The sequence below is a fragment of the Phycodurus eques genome, chromosome 8 (genome assembly GCF_024500275.1).
Source record: "Phycodurus eques isolate BA_2022a chromosome 8, UOR_Pequ_1.1, whole genome shotgun sequence".
In the NCBI taxonomy this organism is placed as follows: Eukaryota; Metazoa; Chordata; class Actinopteri; order Syngnathiformes; family Syngnathidae; genus Phycodurus; species Phycodurus eques.
The window spans coordinates 24,159,324-24,185,933 of NC_084532.1; the positions used below are offsets into that span (position 1 = coordinate 24,159,324).

General features: G+C 39.4%; 2 protein-coding genes across 9 annotated transcripts; both read left to right on the forward strand.

Annotated features, from left to right (window-relative positions):
- The first annotated feature begins 573 nt into the window (after positions 1–573).
- Positions 574–14,119, forward strand: LOC133406136 (flavin-containing monooxygenase 5-like). 2 transcript variants are annotated; one of them, XR_009769033.1, is made up of 14 exons: positions 574–654; positions 1,554–1,692; positions 2,262–2,450; positions 2,518–2,683; positions 3,678–3,820; positions 3,896–4,095; positions 4,238–4,373; positions 5,312–5,531; positions 6,698–6,770; positions 7,023–7,275; positions 12,508–12,643; positions 12,919–13,068; positions 13,175–13,303; positions 13,555–14,119. XR_009769033.1 is itself a non-coding variant. In XM_061683484.1 (11 exons), the coding sequence occupies exons 2-11, from the start codon at positions 1,561–1,563 to the stop codon at positions 8,693–8,695; spliced, it is 1,662 nt and encodes a 553-aa protein (XP_061539468.1). In that variant the 5' UTR covers positions 574–654; positions 1,554–1,560; the 3' UTR covers positions 8,696–9,254. The 2 variants fall into 2 exon arrangements, 1 of the variants encoding a protein (XP_061539468.1); XM_061683484.1 differs by lacking the exons at positions 12,508–12,643; positions 12,919–13,068; positions 13,175–13,303; positions 13,555–14,119 and adding an exon at positions 8,546–9,254.
- A 1,978-nt stretch (positions 14,120–16,097) lies between these two features.
- Positions 16,098–25,489, forward strand: LOC133406680 (flavin-containing monooxygenase 5-like). 7 transcript variants are annotated; one of them, XM_061684455.1, is made up of 11 exons: positions 16,098–17,351; positions 17,522–17,605; positions 17,721–17,859; positions 19,908–20,096; positions 20,692–20,857; positions 21,295–21,437; positions 21,621–21,817; positions 22,135–22,282; positions 22,357–22,564; positions 23,830–23,902; positions 24,706–25,489. In XM_061684455.1, the coding sequence occupies exons 3-11, from the start codon at positions 17,728–17,730 to the stop codon at positions 25,121–25,123; spliced, it is 1,674 nt and encodes a 557-aa protein (XP_061540439.1). In that variant the 5' UTR covers positions 16,098–17,351; positions 17,522–17,605; positions 17,721–17,727; the 3' UTR covers positions 25,124–25,489. The 7 variants fall into 7 exon arrangements, with proteins under 7 accessions (XP_061540439.1, XP_061540440.1, XP_061540443.1 ...); XM_061684456.1 differs by having other exon boundaries at positions 16,098–16,217; positions 17,276–17,605; XM_061684459.1 differs by having other exon boundaries at positions 16,098–16,217.
- The last annotated feature ends 1,121 nt before the right edge of the window (positions 25,490–26,610 follow it).

Genomic DNA, 26,610 nt, shown 5'->3' on the forward strand with positions numbered 1-26,610 from the left:
TTTTAACTTTTGTTTCTAACCAGAGTTAAATAATCAGCCCAAGAAACAATAACAGTTTCTGCTGTAATAACAGTTTCTGCTGTTTGTCCCTGTGTGTGCGTGATCGAAACACTATTCGGTCACGCCTCCTGTCTCGACAGTCTGTGAGTCGGCTATTCTTGAAGCACCGTGTGACAAGTTGTAAAATAATAATAATTACATATAATATTCATTAAAATTAATTTAGAGCCGTAAAATGAGGCCAAGACGGATGATTTTTTTAAAATGATCATTTAGATAATTTAACATACATGACAAAAAGTTTGTTTTTCTAAACTGCAAACTCTTATCTTAAAAACATGATTTTTTTTCCTGTACTATAACTGCATTCTTTTTCTTTTTCTATGCATATATTGCACTGAATATGTAATCAGCTACGTGATAACGAACCCTGAAAGTAAATCATGATCAATGTGTGTGTGTGTGTGTGTGTGTGTGTGTGTGTAAACGTGCGCTTGTGTGTGCGTGCATGCGTGTGTGTGAGTCAGGGGGTGGAGATGTGTGTGTGTGTGTGTGTGTAGATATGAATACAAGATGAAGACAAGGATTTTAGGTCCCTTCAGTTCAACCTCTCCATTTGGCCTCACTTGTTGCCTGCATCTCCACCCTGTACAGGTAGGACCCGCTCCACACATATGGTCACGGTTAAAAGAATCATTTGGGCTGCTTATACGAATAGTATTTTGACTAATATAATCCAACGTGAGAGCTAAAATTATAATAGGCATCAATTGAGCAGTATGTTTATTATCGTGGTTGTAGTTTGCGTACTGAAAGCTGTTTCTATTATATAATATTTTTGAGCCCCCCACCCCCCCTCACAGCCGAGCGGCTCCCAAATAAAAGGGGCTCGTTGATTTCATGCTCTTTTTGCATGGAAACTATGTATATTTAGTGATAGTGGCTGTTTGTCGTTTTACTAGAATGGCTCCAATGACCGGAGACAAATTCCTTGTGTGTCTTGCAAAATACTTGGCCAATAATGTTGATTCTGATTCTGATTCCTATCGGCTCTGCAGTTCAAGCAATATGATAACCAGTTGTAACAGTAAGCTATGCTTTTTCCGCAGGTTTTTCTTGAAAATATACATTTTACTGTGTGTTTGAAATACATTTACAATTGGTTTAAAAAGTGTGTTTGAATGTTTCAATGTGATTACAGCATGTGGGAAGGGTATTAGGCTGAAAATATACCATAAAACAAATGTTTTTTTATATGGACTCTCAGTGTCATGGATTTTCACCTACTGTATATATTGTTACGTATTTTCTATACATTTCATGCTTGTAATTTTTTTGTGTGCGCAAATACATTTCATTCTGTTTAAAAGGTGTGTTTAAATGTGTCTAAAGCAGCCCATTGTAGAACTTGCAACTTGCTTGGCTAAAACTTATGAAAGACTCAACTTTGACTTGAGCCAGGGCAGGCCAACCAATTGACAATTTGACTGTGATATATACGCTCTTTGTTATGATGTAATAATCTTTATATATATATATATATATATATATAGTTCCACCATGGTGCGCAAAGTGGCAGTGATCGGTGCAGGCCCGTCGGGTCTGAGTGCGATCAAGGCTTGTCTGGAGGAAGACTTGCAGCCAACCTGCTTCGAGAGTAGCGACGACTTAGGAGGACTATGGAAGTTCAAGGCAAGTACATTCAAAAAAGAAAATACATTGACTATTGAGTGACTTTTTCGCAAATCAAAAAGTGATTTTTTTTTTTTTTTCTTGTAGTGTTGCAACATCTCTTTTGTTAATTCAACTTTACTGTTGAAAAACATTTGTTTTTTTCCTGAAACGTGATGTTTTTAGCGATCAAATATAACTTTATTCTCGGTGTTTTGCAACTTTCTTTGCTCAAAAGTACGACTCAATATGAATTTCTTGTGTTGCAGATTTTTCCTCCTAAAAGGATCTTTTTTTAACGTTTTAAAAGTGCGTTTTAATAAGTTTAAATGCATCTAACCTAAAGCATATAGAAGGTGTAGAACCATGGGCACTGAACTTAGGAGACACTGCCTTCTTTATTTAATATGTAAGCCAACGCACACACAAACTTAAGTCAAGGCCCCAATGTATATTTAAAACGACTTATTTTTTTCCTTTTGGCTAAATAATTGGTCTATATCCTCGTGCTTTACCCCAAAATGGAAGTCTTTGAAGGTTTCCGCTGTAGATTGTTCACGCTGAAGCGGATCTCGTTCGTTCCCCTGCAGGAGGTGTCTGAGCCCAACCGCGCCAGCATCTACCGCTCCCTCACCATCAACATCTCCAAGGAGATGATGTGCTACAGCGACTTCCCCATCCCGGCTGACTACCCCAACTACATGCACCACTCCAAGATCCTCAACTACTTCCGCCTGTACGCCGACCACTTCAAACTGCTGCAGCACATCCGCTTCCAGGTAAGAACTGCTTGCTTGCTTGTTTGGTTTGAGTGACACCACCCTTACATGGGCGTCGCTCTTTCAGACTGCGGTGAAGAGCGTCAAGCCGAGGTCGGACTACGCTCGCACGGGCAAGTGGGAGGTCGTGACGGAGAACCAAGACGGGAAGGAGGAGACGCACGTGTTCGACGCCGTCATCTGCTGCTCGGGACACTACACCTACCGCAACTTGCCCCTGCAGGACTTCCCGGGTAACTACCGGGCGTTAGCCTGCTCATGACGTCATCAAATACTACGGGAAATGAAACATCATTTTGATGTTACGCTAATACACGCAGATATTTGAACACAAATAGCAGACAGACAATATAACAATACTCATAGGCATATATTCTTTATCCTCTGCAAAAAAAGACAACTATTAATACAGCTAACAGACCTTCGAAGGGAGCGTCTTTTTGTGTATCATGTGTAACATTTGAATACATTTCAATCGGGAAAGATGATTTGCGATACAAGTGTTTTGAATAATGAGAGTACTACTCACAGAACAAATGTAACTTTTGGAGAATAATAGTTAGATTATTTGGTTTTTTTTCAGCAAAAGAAAGTTACATTTTGAAGAAGAAAAAACACTGAGGATGAGCTCATATTTTAAGAGAGAATCAGCTTTTTTTAGAGAAAAAATATTTAAAGAAAAAAGCTGCTAGAACAAGTTGGAATAAGGAAAGATTTATATTTTTCTGAAGTAAACATGTAATATTATATGTAAGAAAGACAATTTAATTTTAGAATATGATTTTTAAAAAATCCTAATTCACGAGAATTATTTCCTAATATTAGAAAAAAAGTGCATTACTTTTAAAAAGTAATGCATTTTTTGAGTTATTCATTTATTATGAAAAAACATTTTAAACTCAGAATTTAGAGAGACTAAAGTCAGAATATGATGTGAAAGAAAACATTGATTTTACAAGAATAAAGTAAAATATTATGAGGGGAAAAAAGTATACACTTTCAGAGGATAAAGTCATATTATAAAACAATAGTTAAAAAAAAAATCATAATTTATGAGGATAAATCTAAGGAAAAAAAGGGGAAAAATACGTTTTACCTGAAAAAAAGTCATAATTTTCTCTTTTTTTATGAGAAGAATTAGCATTTTTGTCTCCTAATATTGTCACTTTATTCGTATCAAATTCTGACTTTCTTTTTCCCCCCTGTTCAAACAACTGGCGTATGCAGGACTGGATACGTTCCAGGGCCGCTACTTTCACAGCTGGGACTACAAGGGCCCCGAGGACATGCACGGCAAGCGCCTGGTGGTCGTGGGCATCGGCAACTCGGGCAGCGACATCGCCGTGGAGAGCAGCAAGTTCGCCGAGCAGGTTCTTCTTCATCGTCTCTTCTTCTCCCTTCTCTCTGTCCGTGCCCTTCATCTGTTCATCCTCCCTTTCGGTCAGGTGTACATGAGCACCCGGCGCGGGGCCTGGGTGATCCGCCAGGTGTCCGACGATGGCCTGCCAGTGGACATGAAGTACAACACGCGCTTTGTGCACATCCTGTTCCAGCTCTTCCCCATCAACTTCTTCAACTGGTTCGGCGAGAATAAGCTCAACGCCATGTACGACCACACCATGTACGCCCTCAAACCCAACCACAGGTAACGACTGAAGCGACAAAATCAATCTGCTCTCGTCAAATTAAAAGGAGAAAATTGGTGGGGGGCGTTCAATTATTTCCTCAACATTTTATGACAGTTTTTGTATCGAACATAAATCATGTGCCCTGTGTGCTCTTTTCAGGCTTTTCAGTCAGATCCCTGTGATCAACGACGACCTGCCTTTCAAGATCCTGTCGGGCTCGGTGATCATCAAGCCCAACGTGGAGGAGATCCGCGACTCCTCTGTGCTCTTTGAGGACGGCAGTGTCGTGGAGAAGGTCAGAACGCCCTCAAGACCAGGGGTGGGCAAACTGTTGAGCTCAGGGGCAACATTTGGATTTTCAAAAGGGACCGATGGATCCGCTCATTTGGAGATAAACATTAAAAGAAAAAGAAAAAAAAAGCGTATGTAAAATACTTGATTTAATGGCTGGCTTAACGGTCGAGCCTTCCAATTAGGGCTGTAATGATTAATCGAAAAACTTGAATAGTTTAATTCCTAAAAAAAGATTCGAAGCTATGCAGGTATGATTTTTCCCACATGGGCTAATGTTACTGCACAAACACGCAACACTTTGTGTAAAAATAAGAATACAACCCATAAAAGACAGAGAATGTCCAAAGTTTGGGATCATTTCACGTTCAAAAAGGTTTGAAAAAGGCAATGTGCAATTCTACTAAAAAGTAGAACTAGCTTACACAACTCCACGTCTACGGTAAATTAAACACTATTTGCTAGTAGCCTCCCACCGCTAGTTACAGCAAATTCCTATCCCTTCACAGGTGGTCAACGATAGACACAGCTGTAGGTGCACTTTCAATCCCTTTATTAAACAAACGGTAACAAAGGAAACACGTAATACTCACACTCATAGACAAGCTTCTTTAGCCACGACTTCAGCTCGTGACTCGACCCCAAGTGGACAGAAATAGTACTCATCTTCCCATGCACATTTGTCATTGTATTATGTGTTGACATTGTAAATAATTCAAAATCATTTTTTTTTCAAAATCTGATTACTCAATTAATCGATAGATTAATCATTAGAATACGCAATTCTCAAAATATTCTACATCTGCAGCGCTACTTCTAATCCCGGTACATTTATCCAACAGACGCGGATGTGCCACCAGAGCATCGGGGCCCAATTTAACGCTGACGTGAGCCATAATCGTCGAGAAGGTAGACTTGTTGTAAAACGTGCGTTTGTTCTAGGTGGATACCATCGTGTTCGCCACAGGTTACAATTACGACTTCCCGTACTTGCCCGCCAACGCTCTCTACAAGTCGGGCCACCGCGTGGGTCTTTACAAGCACGTGTTCCCTCCCAACTTGGATCACCCCACCCTGGCCGTGGTGGGCTTCATCCACGCCCTGGGAGCCATCATGCCGCAGGCCGAGATGCAGGCGCGCTGGGTTGTGCATGTCTTAAAAGGTCAGGCCGTTGGTACTTTATTTCCGTCAGATTATGTCTTTTTTATACAATACAATATTGATCGGGTTTTTTTTTGTAATATTACTTTATTCTCCAAAATTGCTATTGAAGACTTTTTTCGTACTATTACAACTTTATTCTTGTTAAATTAAGATATATATTTTCATGTAGATTTGCAACTTTGTTGTAAAATTGTTTTCATTGTATTCTATTTACTTTGCTCTCTTTATTCTTGCAAAATGTATAATTTGTTCTGGTAATATTGCAACTTAACATTATGATTGTATAGAATTATTATTTTCTTTCAAAATTCCTTTTTTTCTTGTAAAAATAAAATCTTTCTTATAGTACAACTTTACTTTCTTTTTACATGCAATATTACCACTGCATTTTTTAGAGGAGCTTTTCCCCACATAATACAACTTTATTTTTGTAAAGTAAAATAAAATGATCCTAACATGAAAACTTTTTTCACATTACAACGTTATTCTCCCAAAATAAGGATTTAAAAAATATATATTTCTGATGTATCTTTTTCTCGTAATATTACCACATTCTCAGAAATTATACTTTCTTGCAATATTGCAACTTTATTCTTGTAAAATTGTAATTTTTTTATTCCCACATTACAACGTTGGTCTCATAAAATAAAAGAAAATAATGCATTTTTTCTAATAATTTCATTTTAATTTCTGACAATCTTGACCTTTTCCGCCTAATATTACAGATTTATTCTTGTAGAATATTTTTTTCCTCATATATTCTCTTCAGAAAATGTAGATTTTTGTTTCATAATATGACAACTTTTTTTCTCCTCATGTGAATTTATAGTAAAAAAAAAATAATAATAAAGTCTCAAAATATTACAACTTTGTTTATATAAAAGTATGATATTTTCTTCTCGTAGTATTTCTACTTTTACTTTTGATTTTTTTCATTATTTTAATATTATGGAATTATGGTGATTCTGGTCAAATAAAAACAACATTCTCACAATACCCTCGTACAATTAGGACTTTTTTTCTTGTAACATTGCAACATTATTGCAACGTATCACAATGTCTGCCTTTGCAAAGACACTCATGTGGAGTGTCATGAGATTTTGCTGGGCGTAGCCGACATTGCGGCCATAGAGACTGCATGAACTCCGTTCTTTTAATGTTCAGGGCAAAAGAAGCTGCCTTCAAAGCAGGCCATGGTGAAGGCTGTGGAAAAGGACACCAAACAGATGGAGCAAAGGTAAAACATAAGCAAATACCCACCAAAACAAGTTTGTTTGCGTCTGTTACTGAGCCACGCCCCTCAAAGGCACTCATCCAACACATGCATATTACAGTATGTACACTAATTACACTTTATTTAAAAAATAAAAAACATTATTATTATTATTATTTTTTTACATTATCTTTTATGTTCTTTTTTTTTTTATACACTACAGTGCTATTTTTCTTTATGAAAAAGCCAATCAATTTTCCCCATCCCTTGCGGCAGCTACATCGTGTCCAAGCTGGCGCCCCTCCAGGTGGACTTCGTCTCCTACATGGACGACCTGGCGGGCGAGATCGGGGCTCGGCCCAGCCTGCTGTGGCTCCTCCTCACCGACTACACGCTGTTCAAGCAGGTCCTGTGGGGGCCCGTCACCGCCTACCAGTACCGCCTGACGGGGCCCGGCAAGTGGGAGGGTGCCCGGCAGGCCATCCTCACCCAGTTCCAACGCATGTTCCAGCCCCTCAAGACCAGGAAGGTCTGTTGCGCTCACCACCAATGACGTATAAAAGCATTAACACCAGCGTTACGGGAGCTAGCTAGTCAGCGACTGATGCGAGGAGCAACCGATAATATAAATTATGCTAAATATGAAAAATTAACATACACATTAAAATGGTAAAATATGAATATTTGATCAAACATTTATTGAATAAAATTCGAATGTACTACTAAACGACAAATTTATTACATTTAAAATTAATTACGTAAATCTAAATTAACATTTTTTATTGGAAAACGACATTATATACAACATTTTAAAAATTAAACGTATATTTAAAATAAACAATTACAATTTAAGCACATTAAAAACGTTACTTTAAAAAGCAAGTGCACAATGTATTTTTTTTCATTAAAAATGAATTTAATACAATCAAGAGTTACATTAAATTAAAAACATAATTCATGAAGCAATAAATATCAAATTAAATGTAAAATACATTAAAAAATCAAATATGTGATTAAGAATTAAACTACATTAATATACAATTAGGTTACATTACATGACATTAAAATACATGAATGTCTATCATCATCCATCCATCCATCCATTTTCTGTACCGCCTCTCCTCACTAGGGTCTCCTTGCGTGCTGGAGCCTATCCCAGCTATCTCCGGGCGAGAGGCGGGGGTACACCCTGAACTGGTCGCCAGCCAATCCCAGGGCATGTGAAGTTACAGTTTTTAATTACAAATTAGATCATACATACAATTTTTTAAAAATGCAAACAAAAAGTTTTATTCAAGTGAATTTTTAAAAATATTACAACGGAGTCAAGCAAAACGTAAACATGTAAAAATGTACTTCATTATTTTTACAAAATGATTTTAATTGAATTAAAATGTACATTAAACAAAAAGATGATTGATTGAAAAGTACATTATATAATAAATCAAACAGAAATGTTATATTTCACAAAATAAATGGAAAATATTTTAACTACATACAAATTAAAAGGTATTAATAAAAACAAAAGTTCGGTTAAATGAATTTGACTAAAGTTCACATTATTCAAAAATGTAATTCCAAATGTATAAATGGGCTTTATAAAACTCGCTAACACTAGAAAAAAAAATACTTGGGCACCTCCTTCTCAGCTTCAAATGTGAGTCCGGTTTCTTGATGGTAACTTCTGCTGGATGTTCTTCTTCTCACCGTCGTCTTCTCTTAGCACAGTCATCCCTAGGTTGGTTGATGGTTGGAACTGACGTTTCAATGTCCTCTTCTTCTCGTTTGTCCACCGGCAGGTGCAAGAACCGAACGCCGCGAGCTCGGGTCTCCTGTTCAAGCTGAGCCTTATGCTGCCGGCCGCAGGCGCGGCGGTTTATTACGTGCACGTTCGACAGCCCACCCTCTTCCCCAACATCGTGTCCAAACTTTGCTCCCAAAGAGTGTGAACCACACGTAAACCCCATACCAAGCTTCTTTATTTTTACTTCCCCTGAAATGAACTGTACAGATTATAGGACAAACTAATGGTGGAAAAAGGTTTAAATGATTTATGTTGATCTCATTTTTATATCATAAAAAACGAGCATTTAAACAGGGGTGTGGAGACTTTTTAGATCCACTGTATATGTAGAATGTACGATTGAGTCATCATGCATGCGGATACATCACATACAATACAGTAGATAAAAAGTCTCCATACTGTAATAGTTGCATTGCATTGTACTATACCATACTAGTATACTATACTACAACCCCAATTACAATGAAGTTGGGATGTTGTGTTAAACAGAAATAAAAACAGAATACAATGATTTGCAAATCATGTTCAACCTATATTTAATTGAATACACTACAAAGACAGGGATTTCATCATCTACGGTCCATAATATCATCAAAAGGTTCAGAGAATCTGGAGAAATCACTGTATGTAAGCCGCAAGGCCGAAAAAAACATATGCTGCCATCCAAGCAACGTCTTTTTCATGCTTATTTCAGCAAGACAATGCCAAACCTCATTCTGCACGTGTTATAACAGCGTGGCTTCGTAGTAAAGGAGTGCGGGTACTGGATTGGCCTGCCTGCAGTCCAGACCTGTCTCCCATTGAAAATGTGTGGCGCATTATGAAGCGTAAAATACGACAACGGAGACAGCTGCTGAAGCTGTACATCAAGCAAGAATGGGAAAGAATTCCACCTGCAAAGCTTCAACAATTAGTGTCCTCAGTTCCCAAACGTTTATTGAATGTTGTTAAAAGAAAAGGTGATGTAACACAGTGGTAAACATGACCCTGTACCAGCTTTTTTGGAACGTGTTGCAGCCATAAAATTCAAAGTTAATGATTATTTGCTAAAAACAATCAAGTTTATCAGTTTGAACATTAAATATCTTGTCTTTGTAATGTATTCAATTAAATATAGGTTGAACATGATTTGCAAATCATTGTATTCTGTATTGTATTTTTATTTATGTTGAACACAAGGTCCCAACTTCATTGGAATTGGGGTTGTAAATAAAATAAATGTTTGCAGTTGACAATAAAAACAATACAACAACAAATTCATTTGAAAAATCTGACATTTTTGCTAAAAATATTCTTCTTATCTTGCAATTATACATTTTCTTTCACAGAAATATACAACTTTTATCTTGAGTGTCTCTCCAATATGCAACTTGATCTTGAAATAAAAAGTTGAAAGTATACAACAAGTGTGTGTGCGTGTGTGTGTGTGTCTGCGTGCATGCACGTGTGTTTGTGAGTGTGTGTGTCTCTCTGTCTCTCTCATAACGCTCTCATAAAATTCCCGTTATACAACAGAGAGGGAAAGACAGCTTTTCCCCCTTTCGGGCCGACCAAAAGCTAATTTTTGCACTCCTAAGTTGGCAGCAAAGCAGCAAACCACACAGCTATTACCATTGATAAAGTGTCACGTGACTCCTGCCTGCTTCACTGCACGAAGTTGTTGTGAGTTCAACTGAGGCCAGCATGAAGAATAAAAACATCCATCCATCCATCCATTTTCCGAGCCGCTTCTCCTCACTCGGGTCGCGGGCGTGCTGGAGCCTATCCCAGCTGTCATCGGGCAGGAGGCGGGGTACACCCTGAACTGGTTGCCAACCAATCGCAGGGCACATAGAAACAAACAACCATTTCGCACTCACAGTCACGCCTACGGGCAATTTAGAGTCTCCAATTAATGCATGTTTTTGGGATGTGGGAGGAAACCGGAGTGCCCGGAGAAAACCCACGCAGGCACGGGGGAGAACATGCAAACTCCACACAGGCGGGGCCGGGGATTGAACCCGGGTCCTCAGAACTGTGAGGCAGACGCTCTAACCAGTCGGCCACCGTGGCGCCAATGAAAAAAAAACAAGACTTTTCTCAAACATAAAACATAAAATGTTTCTCCAATACTTTTCTCTAGTCTACAGTATGCAACTTTTGTTCTCAATATCGGACATTTTCCTTTCAAATATGTCTTAAATTTGTAATCTCCAAAAGTACTACATTTTATACATTTCTTTCTCAAATATAATTTATCAAAATATGCCATTTTTTTCTCAGAAATATCAAACATACAACAATCTATACTAAAATAGTGTCATATTTTTTTCTTTTCCCTGTGGCACAAATAGAGTACTGTTCTTCTTTGTGCTAATCAGTTTGTCAGCTGCCGGGATTACACCCGGGAAAAAAAAAAGACAGCCAGACCCTTTCCTGTGTCGCAGTAAGTTCCATTTCCTGTTCTATGGTTATCTTTTCACACTTTGCCGTTATGTGTTGCTCAGGGGCGGTTCTATGAGGGGGGGCAGTGTCCCCCTAACACTGGGCTTGGGCCCCCATGGCTCCCCCTATGAAGACCCCCAACTGTTGATGAAATGCACAATATTGGATGTGACTGGACTATTACGTAAACGTTTTCCATCAGCAGACTGTTGCTGATGGAAAACGTTGCACCTTGTTCTTACTCAATCGAACCATTTACAACCACATTTTTTTTTTTTTTTTTAAAGAGAAACTTCCCGCCATTAAATATACTTGAATATACTCTCGCTAACCACATTAAGTTCCTTCCTCAAACTCCTGCCATCCGACACAAGGTACAGTATGTAGCAAGCGCATACCCTTAAGATAACATTCCTCAATCAATTTTGTCATGGTCATTTGGGCATTAATTTTTATAATGGGTTTATTGTTGCGTTTGTAGTTTGCACTGAATCATACCAAAGATGGAGAACTTGTACAGGTTCACCTAATGTTTCGGTGGGTCACTTTACTACTAGACTACCTCACAATGTTGAGTAATAGATGTTAGTTAGTCAGCATATTCGTAGTCGTATTACTAATAAATACACAGATTTTGAAATCTTGAAATGATGAAGCAAACATTTGTTGCTTAATGCATAGTGTCAATTTCAAGTGGATTTTTGCTATTTGTGACAGGACTCAGTCTCAACGCTGTGTTAATATTTGAACCCTAAATATACAACAAAGTATAAACCCAAAACGTGTTAATATAAGTGTTAATTCATCTTACACCTCAGGCTTGTGTCAACTGGTACGGCTCATTTGCGCGGCCATGCGGGCGTCATTTAAAAAAGTGCATACCTCCATATAAGGGCCAGGTGCGTCAATAAATCTAAGTGTAAATAAACAATAATAAAACAATTATTTCTCCCTACCTTAGCATTGGGGCAATGAAAAGCTCTGATATGATGGCAATGTATCATCATAACTCTAACATCCTTGTATGAATGAAGTTGGGCTTCTTGTACAATAAAAGATGTAGTATTAGACAAATAAAGTTTTTTATTCAAGAAAAAAAGGCATATTTTCTTGAATATAGTCCTATTTTTTTCCAGAATAAAAATCTTTGATATTCCATTTGTTCAAATATAACTTTGTTCCCTTGTTAAACTTTGACTTTAATATGTTAATATTGTGGCTATCTTGGCAAAACACTTTATTCTAGCATGATTCCGTTTTTTTGTTTTTTTTTTATACCCCCAAAAATGCATCTTTGTCCTTATAAATATTTCAACTTTTTGGGGGAGGGATACAACTTATTCTCATATTACACCTTTTTTTCTCTGTAAAAAAAAGTGAATTTATTAGCATACCTTTATGACTTTTTTCCCCTCAAAAATACCTAATTTTTAATTCCTATGGCATTTAAGGGTACACATGGTAGTGATGTTTAATTGGCATTAGGATTAGGATTTTGTCATTGGAAAAATCTTTCTCCTTTCTGTTTTTTAGTGTTTTGTAGCAAAACGCAGTGGTCATTGACGACCTACCGGCTCGGATCATCTGCGGTCGCATTCGGTTGAAGGCCAACGTCAAGGAGTTCCGTGGATCCACTTTGGTCTTTGCCGACAGCAGTGAAATAGATAAGGTAGGTCGGTTCAAATACTGTTAATTGCCTCGTTTAAATAAACCTGGGGAAAAAAGAACAAAGCAGCTAGCTTAGCATCAAATGACCTTAACAGCTATGAATCTATTACAACAAATGGGTCCGAAACTCCCCCCAAAAAAATAATAATAATAATAATCTGAACGAAATGTAAAATCGAGAATATGAACAAAAAGGAGGGGGTCAGGACATGACGAGGTGAAACGAAGCAGTTATCTTAGAATGCCCTGATCTCAACAGCTATGCATTTATTGCAGTACAACAAAAGGGTGCAAAAATCCAGGATCAGAACAAAAATGAAGGGCGAGACAGGACAATATTAAGCAAGCCGTAAGCTATCCATGGGCTGGGGTCTCTCACGCCGTTGGCCGAGATGCAGGCCCGCTGGGCTACCAGAGTTTTTAAAGGTAAACCCCCCCCCCCCCCCACCCCAAAAAAATCTGGTCTGGTAGACTTAATGATAGGAAGTTGGACCGCAATAAGTTTAAAATGGTCTCTACCAATTTTCTGCAGGTTTCTCAAATTTGGCGAGTGTGTGACGGAAGAGGAGGAGATGCAGTTCTGAGAGGAGTGACCCGAGTCCGCCCAAGTTCCACGGGTTTTCTTCGTTTGAAACTTGTATTTTTTAAGTTAAAAATGTTGGTAAGTGTAAGATTATAGAATAACCTGGGAAGCTGGTTTAGGAATGGAGATTTCCGGGAATATTTGGAATGAGGCTCTACGCAGGTTGCATGGATCCTCCATTTGTACCAAACACTGTTTTATTCAGTGCAAAATACTTCATCATGCTCACTATATTAAAGAACGTTTGGGAAGAATGTTTGATAATGTGTCATCGGTTTGCAATCGCTGTCATCAAAACCCCTACTAATTATATCCACATGTTTTGGCAGTGCCCACACCCGTCTAAATATTGGCAAGAGATCTGCTCCACTTTGTCTACAATCCTGGATGTACTGGTTTCTCCGAACCCCTTCACAGCTATTTGTGGTGTGGTATTGCCCCCACTCGGCCTCTCCTGAAAGCAAAAAGACAACATGGCCTTTGTCACCCTTCTGGCCCAATGGCAAATTTTGTTGAGGTGGAAATCCATCCCACCTGCTCTGCCCACACAATAGCGAAAGGATATCTTGCTTTTTTTTCTTTTGTTTTGAACACTTGAAACAATTAGGGTGTCGATCTGCGGACGATCAGAAAAGTTCAATATTTTTGTTTGGTGGTGTGCCATGAAATTTTTCTTAAGTAAAATATGGGCCTCAATGTAATATGTATCTTTTTGACTATTCAGAAAAAGAGGTTGGCAAACTTTTGTCCTCAAGGGCCACATTTGATCTTTAATTGAAAAGATGGGCCAGGTCATTCGTAATAATAATAGTAATAATATTTTTTAATAATTTACATCAGACAAACAATCTCAAAGTGCTACAGTGCATCATTAAAAGAGATCATGCTTGGAACTACAGGGTTGAAAAAAAAGTTAATAAAACAATTTATTTTGATGTAATTATTTAGAAATAGTTTAACTTATTCATTTAATTATATAATTTATTCACTAACTATTCAATAAAACAATTTTAAATGTATAGTTAAAACTATTGATTTGACTAATATTTTTTAATTCATTCATTCACAGTAAATCAATTAACAAATTGCTCGATGAGATGAATAAATAAAAAAAATGTAAATATATTTAGTTTTTCAAAATGTAAAATTAAATAAATGAAATTAAAATAATAAAATATTGTAACACCTTGACCTACCAGTGGCCCGACCTTTCCCTAGATACAAGCCGTCGCTCGGACAAGTTCTTTGCTCTGACTTGGGAGCAAAAATTTGAGATACAAGCGCTGGATTGTGGCATCAAACTTGACTTACTTTACAATCAGCAGCAGTTTGTTCGGTGGCGAACAATTCTTCAGTAAGAAGTCCAAGTGTTTTCTTTAACCTGTTTATTGACACTCCCCGTTGAGGCGTATGGTCAAACTAAACCTAAAACAATTAGAAAAGCTTAATGCTGACACACAATCCAAAACGCCATAGGTGGGCTAACAAATAGCATCAATGTCACTGTGTTATAACCATCTTTTCACAACTCAAAAACCTAGCATTTGAAAAGGGGTGTGTATACTTTTTATATCCACAGCAGCCTTTCTGTAATCTGCCTGGTAAGCCGACAGTATTGTGCTGTTTAACAAGTGGAAACAATATAGTAGGGGAGCGGGATTTGCCTTATTTTGTTATTGTGAAAATATTTCATTTTATAAATATTTTTATCTGTTATTCCTGTGAATATTCTCATTCATCCAGGTCATTTCATCCTCAGGGCATTGAATCGATCGCAACTGGATTGTTCTGTTTTTTCGTAGAAGACGTTTCGCCTCTCATCCGAGCAGGCTTCATCACTGCATGGAACCAGGATTTTATTCAATATGTTTTATATTAAGTCGTATTGTTCAGCAATAAGTGAATTTGCACATTCATAGTTTATTTTGTTACTATTTTATTTGACGTTCATGCTCTGATTTTAAAAAAAAAGGAAGTTCTGGAAGTTCTAAGAATAAAATAGCTTCATTGTGAGTTAACAAAACTAATTTGAAAAGGATAGATTCACAACATTATTAAAAAAGCTTATTTTTTCAAGAATACATAGTATTACCAAAAAAACGCTAAATTCTAACAATCAATTTGTTGAATTGTGAGAAAATAATAAAAAAAAATTCAAGAACAAAGAAGATGACAAAAAAATGAGTTTTACAAAAATAGTCGTGACAATAATCTATAAAAGAAAAATCTTGATTTTACAAGAAAAAATGAATTTTATAAAAAAAATTATGATATTGCAACAGAAACGTTGTTAGAATAAAATTGTACATTTGTGGCTAAAGAAACCAGAATTTTACGAGATTTACAAGACCATAGTATTACGGTAAAGCAACTCTTAATTACACAAGCATGAAGTCTTAAGATCAGAAAAAAAATTAAAACTTTGAATTTTACGAAATAAAATTCAATAATACAAGAAGAACATTGTTGTAAGAATAAAGTTGTACAATAATGAGAAACAAAATCTTAATTTAGCAAAAACAAATCCACAATATTACAAGAAAACCAGTCATCAACTCATTATATTGTTTTTATACGCCTTTTGCAATTTGTTATTCTATATTTACATATATTTTAATAGACAGTTTATTTCATTAAAACAATATCATTTGAATTTTTATTATCATTTTTATTTTTCAACAGCAATATGAGCTTGTAATTATTGTAGTCGTAATTTCTAATTGGATTTTATTTGAATCTGTCAAGATAAAAAACAAAGACTGCTCTTTTGTTGCTAGGGCTCTTACGTAAGTGTACCTAATGTTGTGTCCGCTCGGAGATACCGTTGTTTGTTTTTCCAGCAAATCACGCTGCCTGCTGTCATGATGGGTTCAGGGGTCGAGTCGGGCGCGGGAGACTCCACTACTCCCGCCCACTCACAACCACCGCGACTGCGAGCAAGGACGACAGCAAAACAGCACAAGTCACTCCCGTCGTCTTGAGTGCAAAGCAGGTAGGAGCACGGCGACTCTTTTTGTTGTTTCGTTCTTTTGTTGTTGTTGTTGCACTTTTAGAGGCTACAAACGAAACCAATTTGGCGAAAGTATGCTGCGTTCATTTGCAGCCTCGACCGTTGGAGATTCGCGCGTTTTATGTTATTTTCTAAGGAGTGTTGTTTTTTTTGCAGGCTCAGCACATCCACTGAGAGTGTGCAGCTTGCTACTGATTAACTCCTGTCGACGTTCGCGTGCCCACACTAAACGCATCTTTGTCGTTGTAGCTCGTGTTAAGGCGCACATCTTCTGTTGCTGGGCAGCGTTCAACAAAGTAGCAGAGGTGGCTAAAGAACTCACTTTGTACTTCGGTAGAAGTGCAGATACTTGTGTTCCAAAAAGAACTGATTCAATTCCTTTAATAAAGTATATTTTTTTTCAAATTTTTATTGTTTTGTTTACTGTCAGTTGTATCTGTTTTCAAATGTAGGGAGTGAAAATGAAGAATAGTCAGAAGAGTACCATACAGATATCTGAAAATTCTACTTTAAAAAATGGTTCTTCGTTACTTCCTGTGGAAGTATATCTGTGCCATCTGAGTTTGAATTTTAATTTCTAACACAACATTTTTTTTAACAAGGACAAATAAAAAGTAAAAAAATTAGTGTCCAAATATAAACATCATGAATTGAAATTCAGATCGCACAAGAATACTACAAGCTATATCCTCTCTGAGTATGAATTGGAATTTCTAACAGATTATGATTTATTTTTTTATTTTTTTACCAGCTAAAGATTCAGTGTCAAATATTCAACATGTAGAATTCTCAGCTGGGCTTCACATAAGCACACAGGATCTGCATGCAACAAAGAAAGGCTGTCACTATCGATCTTTTAGAATATTTTACCAAACAACCGTTCTGCAATATCCTTTTTAAAACTGCGAGCTACTTCTCGGATACTGATGAATACGAAGAGCTACTCGTTTGATGAACACCTCTGAGGCTTGTTCAGTTTCATGCTGTCAATAACAGGTTATTCATACTATGGATGCAAATAACAATTATTGTCGTTATAGATAGCAGTGGCGGGTCTAGCGGGAGCCAAGGGGGCCGTGCCCCCGTAACACTGTTCCCGGACCCCCACTATCTTGTGTAAATAGATTTTGTTTTCACTCCACCTGTACCTTCCTTCCACTGTGGCTCCGCTCAACTCCTTTTGTTTGTTGTGTAATAGTCAACATGTTGTCTTTTTGTCATCGTTCTTTTTCGTTACCTTCCATTGTTTTGTCTCACACTCGTGTGCTCTCTTTGTTTGAATAAAGACTGTGTTTTTCTTCCAACTTTATCCATCTGCTTGGTGGGCCATCCGTCGGCCGCGAGCCGACCATTACAACATCAAATTAAAGGTCTTGGTGAACACTTTGCATTGGTGTAATTATTCTGTTAACATCTCCTCATGATGACTGAATTTTCTTTTTTTAGTTTTTGCATGGTGTTGACGCATTTGCTCCATTTGCGCAGCTTCGGCATGCCTCGTCGTGTGGCGGTGGTTGGAGGAGGTAGCTCGGGCCTGGCCTGCATCAAGTGCTGCCTGGATGAGGGTCTGGAGCCCATCTGCTTTGAGAGCAGCGATGACATCGGGGGTCTGTGGAGGTTCAAGGTGGGTTGAACTCGGTGGTGGGATGTAACGAAGTACAAAAACAGGGATAGCAGTGACATGGATCCAGCGACATGGATGGAACCACACCTGGTTGAACTGTCAATCAAATACCACTACTACGACCGAAAAATGGATGCTACTTTGTCTGGAATGTTTTTATGAATACAAATCCTTTCATGTTTGAGGCCGTGGAAATATAGCCACTAAAATCCTTCGGTGGTTGTAATAAAGCCCACCAGGTTCTCGCGAGGTTTTCCACGCTGCAACAAGCGCTCCTGGGGATGCTCTGGTGAGGTTGTCCATGGAGTCACCCCATTGCTTGGGAATTTAAATAACAACACGGAGCTGTTCTGTAAATTGTGGCATCTAGGGAAGATGCGTTTTTGGGATGTAGGCATAGATAGCTCGCTAATTGCACGTTGTGTTGGTAGAAATTTGCGTGATAATACATACCGAATTCCAATTAAGTTGAAGTTGGGACGTTGAAGCTTTGTATGTGGAATTATTTAGCATTCTTGCTTGATGTAGAGGTTCAGCTGTTCAACAATCCGGGGTCTCCCTTGTCGTATTTTACGCTTCATAATGCGCCACACATTTTCAATGGGAGACAGGTCTGGACTGCAGGCAGGCCAGTCTAGTCTTTTACTACAAAGCCACGCTGTTGTAACACGTGCAGAATGTGGTTTGGCGTTGTCTTGCTGAAATAAGCAGGGGCATCCATGAAAACAGCATTGCTTGGATGGCAGCATATGTTTCTCCAAAACCTGTATGTACCTTTCAGCATTAATGGTGCCTTCACAGATGTGTAAGTTACCCATGCCATTGGCACTAACACAGCCCCATACCATCACACATGCTGGCTTTTGAACTTTGCGTCCATAACAGTCCGGAGGGTTCTCTTCCTCTTTGGCCCGGAGGACACGACGTCCACAATTTCCCAAAACAATTTGAAATGTGGACACAGAACACTTTTCCACTTTGCATCACTCCATTGGGCTCGGGCCCAGAGAAGCCGGCGGCATTTCTGGGTGTTGTTGATAAATGGCTTTTGCTTTGCATAGTAGAGTTTCAAGTTGCACTTACGGATGTAGCGCTGAATTGTATTTACTGACATTGGTTTTCTGAAGTGTTCTTGAGCCCATGTGGTGATATCCTTTACACATTGATGTTGCTTTTGATGCCGTGCCGCCTGAGGGATCGAAGGTCACGGGCAGTCAATGTTGGTTTTCGGCCTTGCCGCTTACATGCAGTGATTCTCTGAACCTTTTGATGATATTATGGACCGTAGATGATGAAATCCCTAAATTCCTTGCAATTGTACGTTGAGGAACATTGTCCTTAAACTGTTCGACTGTTTTCTCACGCACTTGTTCACAAAGAGGTGAACCTCGCCCCATCTTTGCTTGTGAATGACTGAGCAATTCAGGGAAGCTCCTTTTATACCCAATCATCGCACCCACCTGTTCCCAATTAGCCTGTTCACCTGTGGGATGTTCCAATCAGGTGTTTGATGAGCATTCCTCAACTTTCTCAGTCTTTTTTGCCACCTGTCCCAGCTTTTTTTGGAACGTGTTGCAGCCATAAAATTCTAAGTTAATGATTATTTGCTAAAAAGAATCAGGTTTATCAGTTTGAACATCAAATATCTTGTTGTTGTAGTGTATTCAGTTAAATATAGGTGGAACATGATTTGCAAATCATTGTATTCTGTTTTTATTTATGTTTAACACAACATCCTAACTTAATTGGAATTGGGGTTGTAATAACTAAGCGACTTACAATTGCGGCGAATAACCACTGAAGTGAACAAAGAAGAAGAAAATACCAGTACCTCAATGTTATCATTGCTAATTGAGAATTTCTAGTCAGTTCACAATATTAGCAAAGCTATGGGAACGCAGTTTTGATTGCATAAAAGCCTGATCAATGCTAAAAAAGAATTCTGATGTGTTGTCAAAACGGGTATTGTATTTGCAGATTATGAGTGCTATTGTCGCCTCCGGTTGTTCTCGTAACTTCCATTTTTGATCGTGCGGTCGTTGTTGCAGGAGAACCCCGAGCCGGACAGGGCCAGCATCTATCACTCTGTCATCATCAACACCTCCAAGGAGATGATGTGCTTCAGCGACTTCCCCATCCCGGCCCACTTCCCCAACTACATGCACAACACCCTCGTTATGGACTACTTCCGCATGTATGCCGACCACTTCAAGCTCCGCAAGCACATACGCTTCAATGTAAGCACATTGTACCACCAGTCAGAAAGACCTCCGCCAAGGCCAAACAACATGGCTGCTGTTGGATTAAAAATTCTTAACGTTTCTGAGTTGTGTTGTTTGATTCAAATCCTGTGGGGTGTGGTAATACACATTACACAGCCTGTAAAGTCTGGCCTTTTCCCACCTTTTTCCCCGTGTCGCTTTTGTGGATAAATGACACTAAAACTTAATGCAGGGGGATGAAGTCAACATGGCAATTTTTGGTTGTATCAGAACAGTGGCATCGGCAGGACAATGTCTGTTTGTGCTGTGTGCAGGGCCGGCCCTAGCCAAAAAATGAATGGTCCCTTTTGATTGATATCGGTTGATTTAGTTTTTTTTTTTTGTGGTCATTTTAACCTGTCCTGTTTGGTTGCTAGGTCATGCACTGTGAAGGATCTTATATGCCCTTTTATGCAGGAACAGTTTTTCTGTGCAACAGGTGTTATATTGTCATGGACAGAAAAAAAAAAAAAAAGACAGGACAATACCAGTATAAAACGGTATACTATATGACTGCAATAATGTTACATAGGAGTCATTCAGTCTTCTTTTTTTAAATTTGTGCCCACAGTCCAAAGTCTTGCAGGTGAAACCGAGGACCGACTTTTCGCATTCCGGCCAGTGGGACGTGGAGACGCAGAACCAGGAGGGCAAAAAGAGTAAACACATCTTTGACGCCGTGATGGTCTGCATCGGACACCACTGCCACCCCCACCTGCCTCTCCACGACTTTCCAGGTGGTGCATCAGAAAAAAATTTATCACATGATATGATGCTGTACAAGGTTAGTTTAAACAGCAACAGCCTCGCTTTGCTCATCGCCACTTAGCCCCGTCTCAGAGCAGAGGGGGGAGGAGAAGCGGCAGTAAAACAGGCCAAAATGTGTGTAGAATTTTGGAGATAGAGAAGAACGTGGAAAAAGGGTAATGCTGAGAGTCATTTCTTGATGCACTGCATGTCTCGAGATGTTTTCCAAGTACATTGTACAATGCAATTCTAATGCTCGAGCTTCTTTAAGAATCAACCTTTGTGTCCTTATGCAACCCATGATCAATCATATACTGGTACTATTGTTACCTCAACCTTCACCTCATTTAAATTTTAAGTGCGTACGTATCAAAGTTTGTCCTCCCGTATGAATGATTCACAGTGTGTTTTTTTTCTTCTTCTTCAGGCCTCGACACATTCCAGGGAAAGTACTTCCACAGTCGCGAATACAAGACACCCGAGGAATGGCGGAACAAGAAGGTGGTGGTGGTCGGCATCGGGAACTCGGGAGGCGACATAGCTGTGGAGCTCAGCAGGGTCACCAAGCAGGTAGATGTGCACGTGTCGTGTGCTTTGGGATCATGAGGTGATAGAAAAGCACGCGATGTGGTATGCTTTGGATCATGAACTATTCCCATTGATAGGCACAAGATGTAGTATTGTTTCGGTCACGAGCTATTCCTTAGACAGACAGATAGATTTCGCTGTCTGCTTTTTGTTCTGGCCTTGCAGCTTTACCTGAGCACCCGAAGGGGCGCTTGGGTACTGAACAGAGTCGGAAAAAACGGCTTCCCCCGGGATTTGGCGATCAATAGGGTGATGTTGGCGCTCTGGAAACTGCTTCCCTTTAGCGTGGTCTGCGGCGTGGGAGAGAGACAACTCAACCAGCGGTTTGAACACGGCCTGTACAGTCTGAAGCCCAAGCACAGGTGCAGCAATTTGCATTTGCGAGAAGCCTACTGATTTTGAGTGATAAGCCGACTTAAGAGGGTCAAGGCTGCTGAGCTGTTTTGATAACGTCACAGACACATTTTCAGAAATAGGCAGACGTGAAAAAATTGACTCGCTTGTTGAATTTCACACTTGAGCAGGGACTTGTGAGACCCGACTATTTGTATTCAAGTTGTTAAAATGTCAATTTTCCACAGTCAAAGCAAAAAGCCTATTCATTTTGAGTGATACTCTGCCAGTGTTTGCCGTATTGCTGTGAATGTAATCCTCGTGCGATTGGTTCCGAACGTGTCAGGTTGATGAGCCAGCATCCCACCGTGAGCGACGAGCTTCCCAACCGCATCCTGTCGGGAACGGTGCAGGTCAAGCCCAACATCTGCCGATTTGACGGCTCCAGCGTGGAGTTTGACGACGGCAGCGTGGTGGAGGACGTGGACTTGGTGGTGGGTCATCGACAACAAAATCTTCACATTGTTATTTTTGGCACACACACGACCTGTTTTGTTGTTGTGCGCAGGTTTTTGCCACAGGCTACAGGTTTTCCTTCCCATTTCTTGCTCCGGATGTGATCTCCGTTTCGGACAACAAGACGTCTTTGTTCAAATACATGTTCCCCCCAGAGCTGGAACGCCACACCCTGGCCGTCATTGGGCTGGTGCAGCCTCTGGGGGCCATTATGCCCATTTCTGAGATGCAGGCCCGATGGGCCACCAGGGTCTTCAAAGGTAGGAATCCATTGTGCAGTGGTGGGAAGTAACGAAGTACAACTACTTAGTTACTGTACTTAAGTAGATATTTCAGTTATCTGTACTAAAGTATTTATTCACCTGACGACTTTTTAGTTTTATTTCCTACATTTAAAAACAGATATCAGTACTTTCTACTCCTTTCTTTAAAAAACTCATTGACCGCCAGCCTTCCCACTCAACATGGATATTTGACTTCTAAAGCCGTCAATGGCAGTGAATATGTTGACCTGTCCTGTTCAGCCATGCAGAATGGTGGTTTTCTACGCCTTTGGTGCTGGAACAGCTTTGCTGTATAACAGGGGAGTTTGAAATACTCCCTCTGTTTATTTTTTCATTATTATGTTTGTTGAAAATGCAGCCGGACAGAAAAGGGTTTTAGGGGACAGACAGAGGGATAGAACGGACAGGGGAATAGGGTTCGGGAGTTAAGCTTTACTTTCTACTCCTTACACTACTTTTACGTTACAGTATGTTCCCAGCGGCCACAGCCGCTCCATTTGCGCGAAACCGGGAGAGTTTTCCCATTTTTCCCCCCAGTATTCAAGTTTCCTCACGGTCTATCAGTATCCCCGACATGCAGTGAAGGGACGCGGCTGCTGAATCCCAGAGACTAAAAGGCGCACTAGTGGAATTAGTCCTCCTACTCTTACCAGTCTTTTTTGACGCAACTATCTGCACTTTTACTTAAGTACAGACTAGAGTGCGAGTACTCTTGCCACCTCTGCTGTTCTGTTAAAGGGGGCATATTTTACCAAACCAATTTTTTCTAGTATATGGGATGTAGTATTGTCTCTATGGTGCCTCAACATGTGAAATATGAATAAAAATTGTCTTCGCAATCCTGAGTTGCAGATGTTTTTTTGCCGAGAGGCCTGAAATCAGGACATTCGGATTTCACGAGCTTATCTTCATCACTAGCAAAGATCTCCGCCTTCCCTTTCCGCTCCAGAGCCAGCGTGCTCTCACAAGTGGGTCGTCTACACAAAGGCAACCAATCAGGGGAAAGTCGGCGGTCATAGCTAAATATGGATAAAGCGGATACAAAACTGGGTCAAACAGAAGTAGCTGTCAAAAGGGCCTTTTCTGGACAAAACCAAGGTTTTTTTTTTAAATGAAATTGACACTTTTATACTAAGTCCATGTTTGAGTGACTATATGTAGGCCTAAATAGCCAAAATACGGGACTTTTAAAACAAGTAAACTTTTCCCTGTTTTGTGACTATATTTTGTGGTGTCACCAGGATGCGTCAAGCTTCCTCCAGTGGCTGACATGTTGGATAACATCAAGTGTAAGCAGGAGACCATGACCGACAGGTAACTCCATAGTTTTGGGACATTACACCTACAGGAGGTGAATATTGACAAGAATTTGGAGTCACTCTTCCACACTAAAGTCATCCAAACATGTCCGATGGTACCATTTTTCACCTCAAAACAGAGCCATGGAAATCTGCGTAAAACCACGCCACCTTCAATGCATCACTCAGTAACATAAAAAACAACCTATTGTATTCTTATTGGGATTTGGATGTTTGTAACGAGACCTGTTTTTTTTTTTGTATTCAAAATGAGACTGAGGGCAAAAAAAAAACCCCAAAAAACAGGCAACTTCAGCAAAGAGGAGACTGTTAAATATAAAATAGGGTAAGCTTGTGTCGCTGAGTTTATTGTTGTCATTTCTGATCATAACTCTGATATCCTCTCTATTTGACTGTTGGTAAATTGATCAGCAAAGTGGTCACTTTGGAACATTTATACCATATTCAGTATACCATTACCCTAATAGCATAATTGCTTCAGTTATTTTAACTTACTGTCACAACAGCAAAACATAAATAAATAAATTGTGTTCCAAAATGCAGAGTTTATTACTTTTTCATACCAATGTCAACGTCGCTCCTTCTGTTCAATTTAAAAAAAATCCTTACTTACGAGAAAACTAATGTTTTTCAAAACCTCGAATTCAAAATAATAATAATAATAATAATCAATGAATGACAGCTTTGTTACTTTTTTTACAAGTAAATTGAGTTAGGAGCTTGGCCGGAGAATGGCTTAAACTATTAGGTCAAAGGTAGCACTATAAAGACATTGAGACGTTTGTCTTTTGTTTTCAGGTACGTGTTAAGTCAGAGACACACCATTCAAGTGGATTACGCAAACTACATGGACGAGATAGCGGCGTTGGTGGGCGTGCGCCCCAACATCCTCCGACTGTTGCTAACCGACCCCAGGCTTGGCCTGGACCTGCTCTTCGGCCCCGTCAACCCGTACCAGTACCGCCTGCGGGGGCCTGGCAAATGGGCCGGAGCCCGTCAGGCCGTACTAACCATGTGGGACCGGGTGGCCCAGCCCATGAAGACCCGACCGTGCGACCGGGCCAGACCCAAACGCTCTTTGAAGTGGCCGCTCGTGGTGTCGGCCGCCGTGGGCGTGGCCGCGTATGTGAACAGGAGCAACCTGGCCGCTTTACTGGAACACCCCGTTGGGCTTTTGGACCGGGTCAAGGTGCACCTGCCAGTACTGAGATACTGAAATGAATATGAGTGCTGACACACATTTAAGTCATATTTAAAGGAGCTAATGCCTGAAAAGTTGATCATGTTTCAAGAAACCAGTTTGTTGTTGTAAATTCATATTCACTGTGTTCTTTATTTGGGTCCGCATGTGTTGATGTTATGAAACATTTTTTTTTTTTCAATACATTACACCATGTGAAGGGACCAACTTTTTCAGCGAGATGAAAAAGTACAAAAAAAACTCATGCAGAATCATTCTTTCTTTCTTCAAAAATGCATGACGGTCCGACAAAAATGAATACATTTTAGTCGATCTATGAAAAGCAACATGAATTGCAGATAATACTGATTGTGCCTACTACAATAATAAAACCATTGCAACTGTGAAGCTATCTTTCTCTGAATTATCTGAAGAAAATTTAAGTTGAACTTTTGAAGAGATCAACGTTGAAAATGAAGGGAAAATGTGGTGGTGCAATGGCACCCCCAAGAGGGTCGCCACGACCACAACACCTGACGCAGAGGCTGAGGGGGAAAAAAAGCGCCACGACGCTCCGTGGGAGCCATCCCGCACGATAAAATATAGAACTTTTAAAAAAAAAATTTTAAACGTGTATACTTTTCACACATTTCACATACATACATTCGCGTGAATTCATATAAAATTAAAAATAATAATAATAATAAAATATATCTGACGAGCGCCTTGTGAATACCGGTAGAACCCGGAAGAAGATCCGCCCCGCGTGATTCGCTCACGTTCGGGTTGCCAGGTTTGTGCAATCTACTAAATGGTCCCGAAATCTGACACATACTCAACAAAAGTCAATATATTTAAAGGTTACAAACTTCAAGTGTGCTTTAGTAAAACGGCGCGTTAGTGAGTTTTATTATTTTATTACTAGTAGTAGTTGTCGTAGCAGAAGTACTGTATTAGTCGTAGTCTTTATGAAGGCCCAATTTACAACCCCAATTCCAGTTAGGTTGGGATGTTGTGTTAAACATAAATAAAAACAGAATATAATGATTTGCAAATAATGTTCAACCTATATTTAATTGAATACACTCCAAAGACAAGATATTTAATGTTCAAACTGATAAACTTAATTGTTTATAGCAAATAATCATTACCTTAGAATTTTATGGCTGCGACACGATCCAAAAAAGCTGGGACACGGTCATGTTTACTGCTGTGTTACATCACCTTTTCTTGTAACAACATTCAATAAACATTTTGGAACTGAGGACACTTAATTGTTGAAGCTTTGTAGGTGGGATTCTTTCCCATTCTTGCTTGATGTACAGCTTCAGCTGTTCAACAGTCCGGGGTCTGATCAAAACTCTGATATTCTCTGCATTTGACTGTTGGTTATTTGATCAGCAAAGTGGTCACTTTTGAACATATATACCATATACAGTATACCATTACCCTAATAGCATAATTAATAACTAATAATAATTCAGCTGTTCAACAGTCCGGGGTCTCCTTTGTCATATTTTACG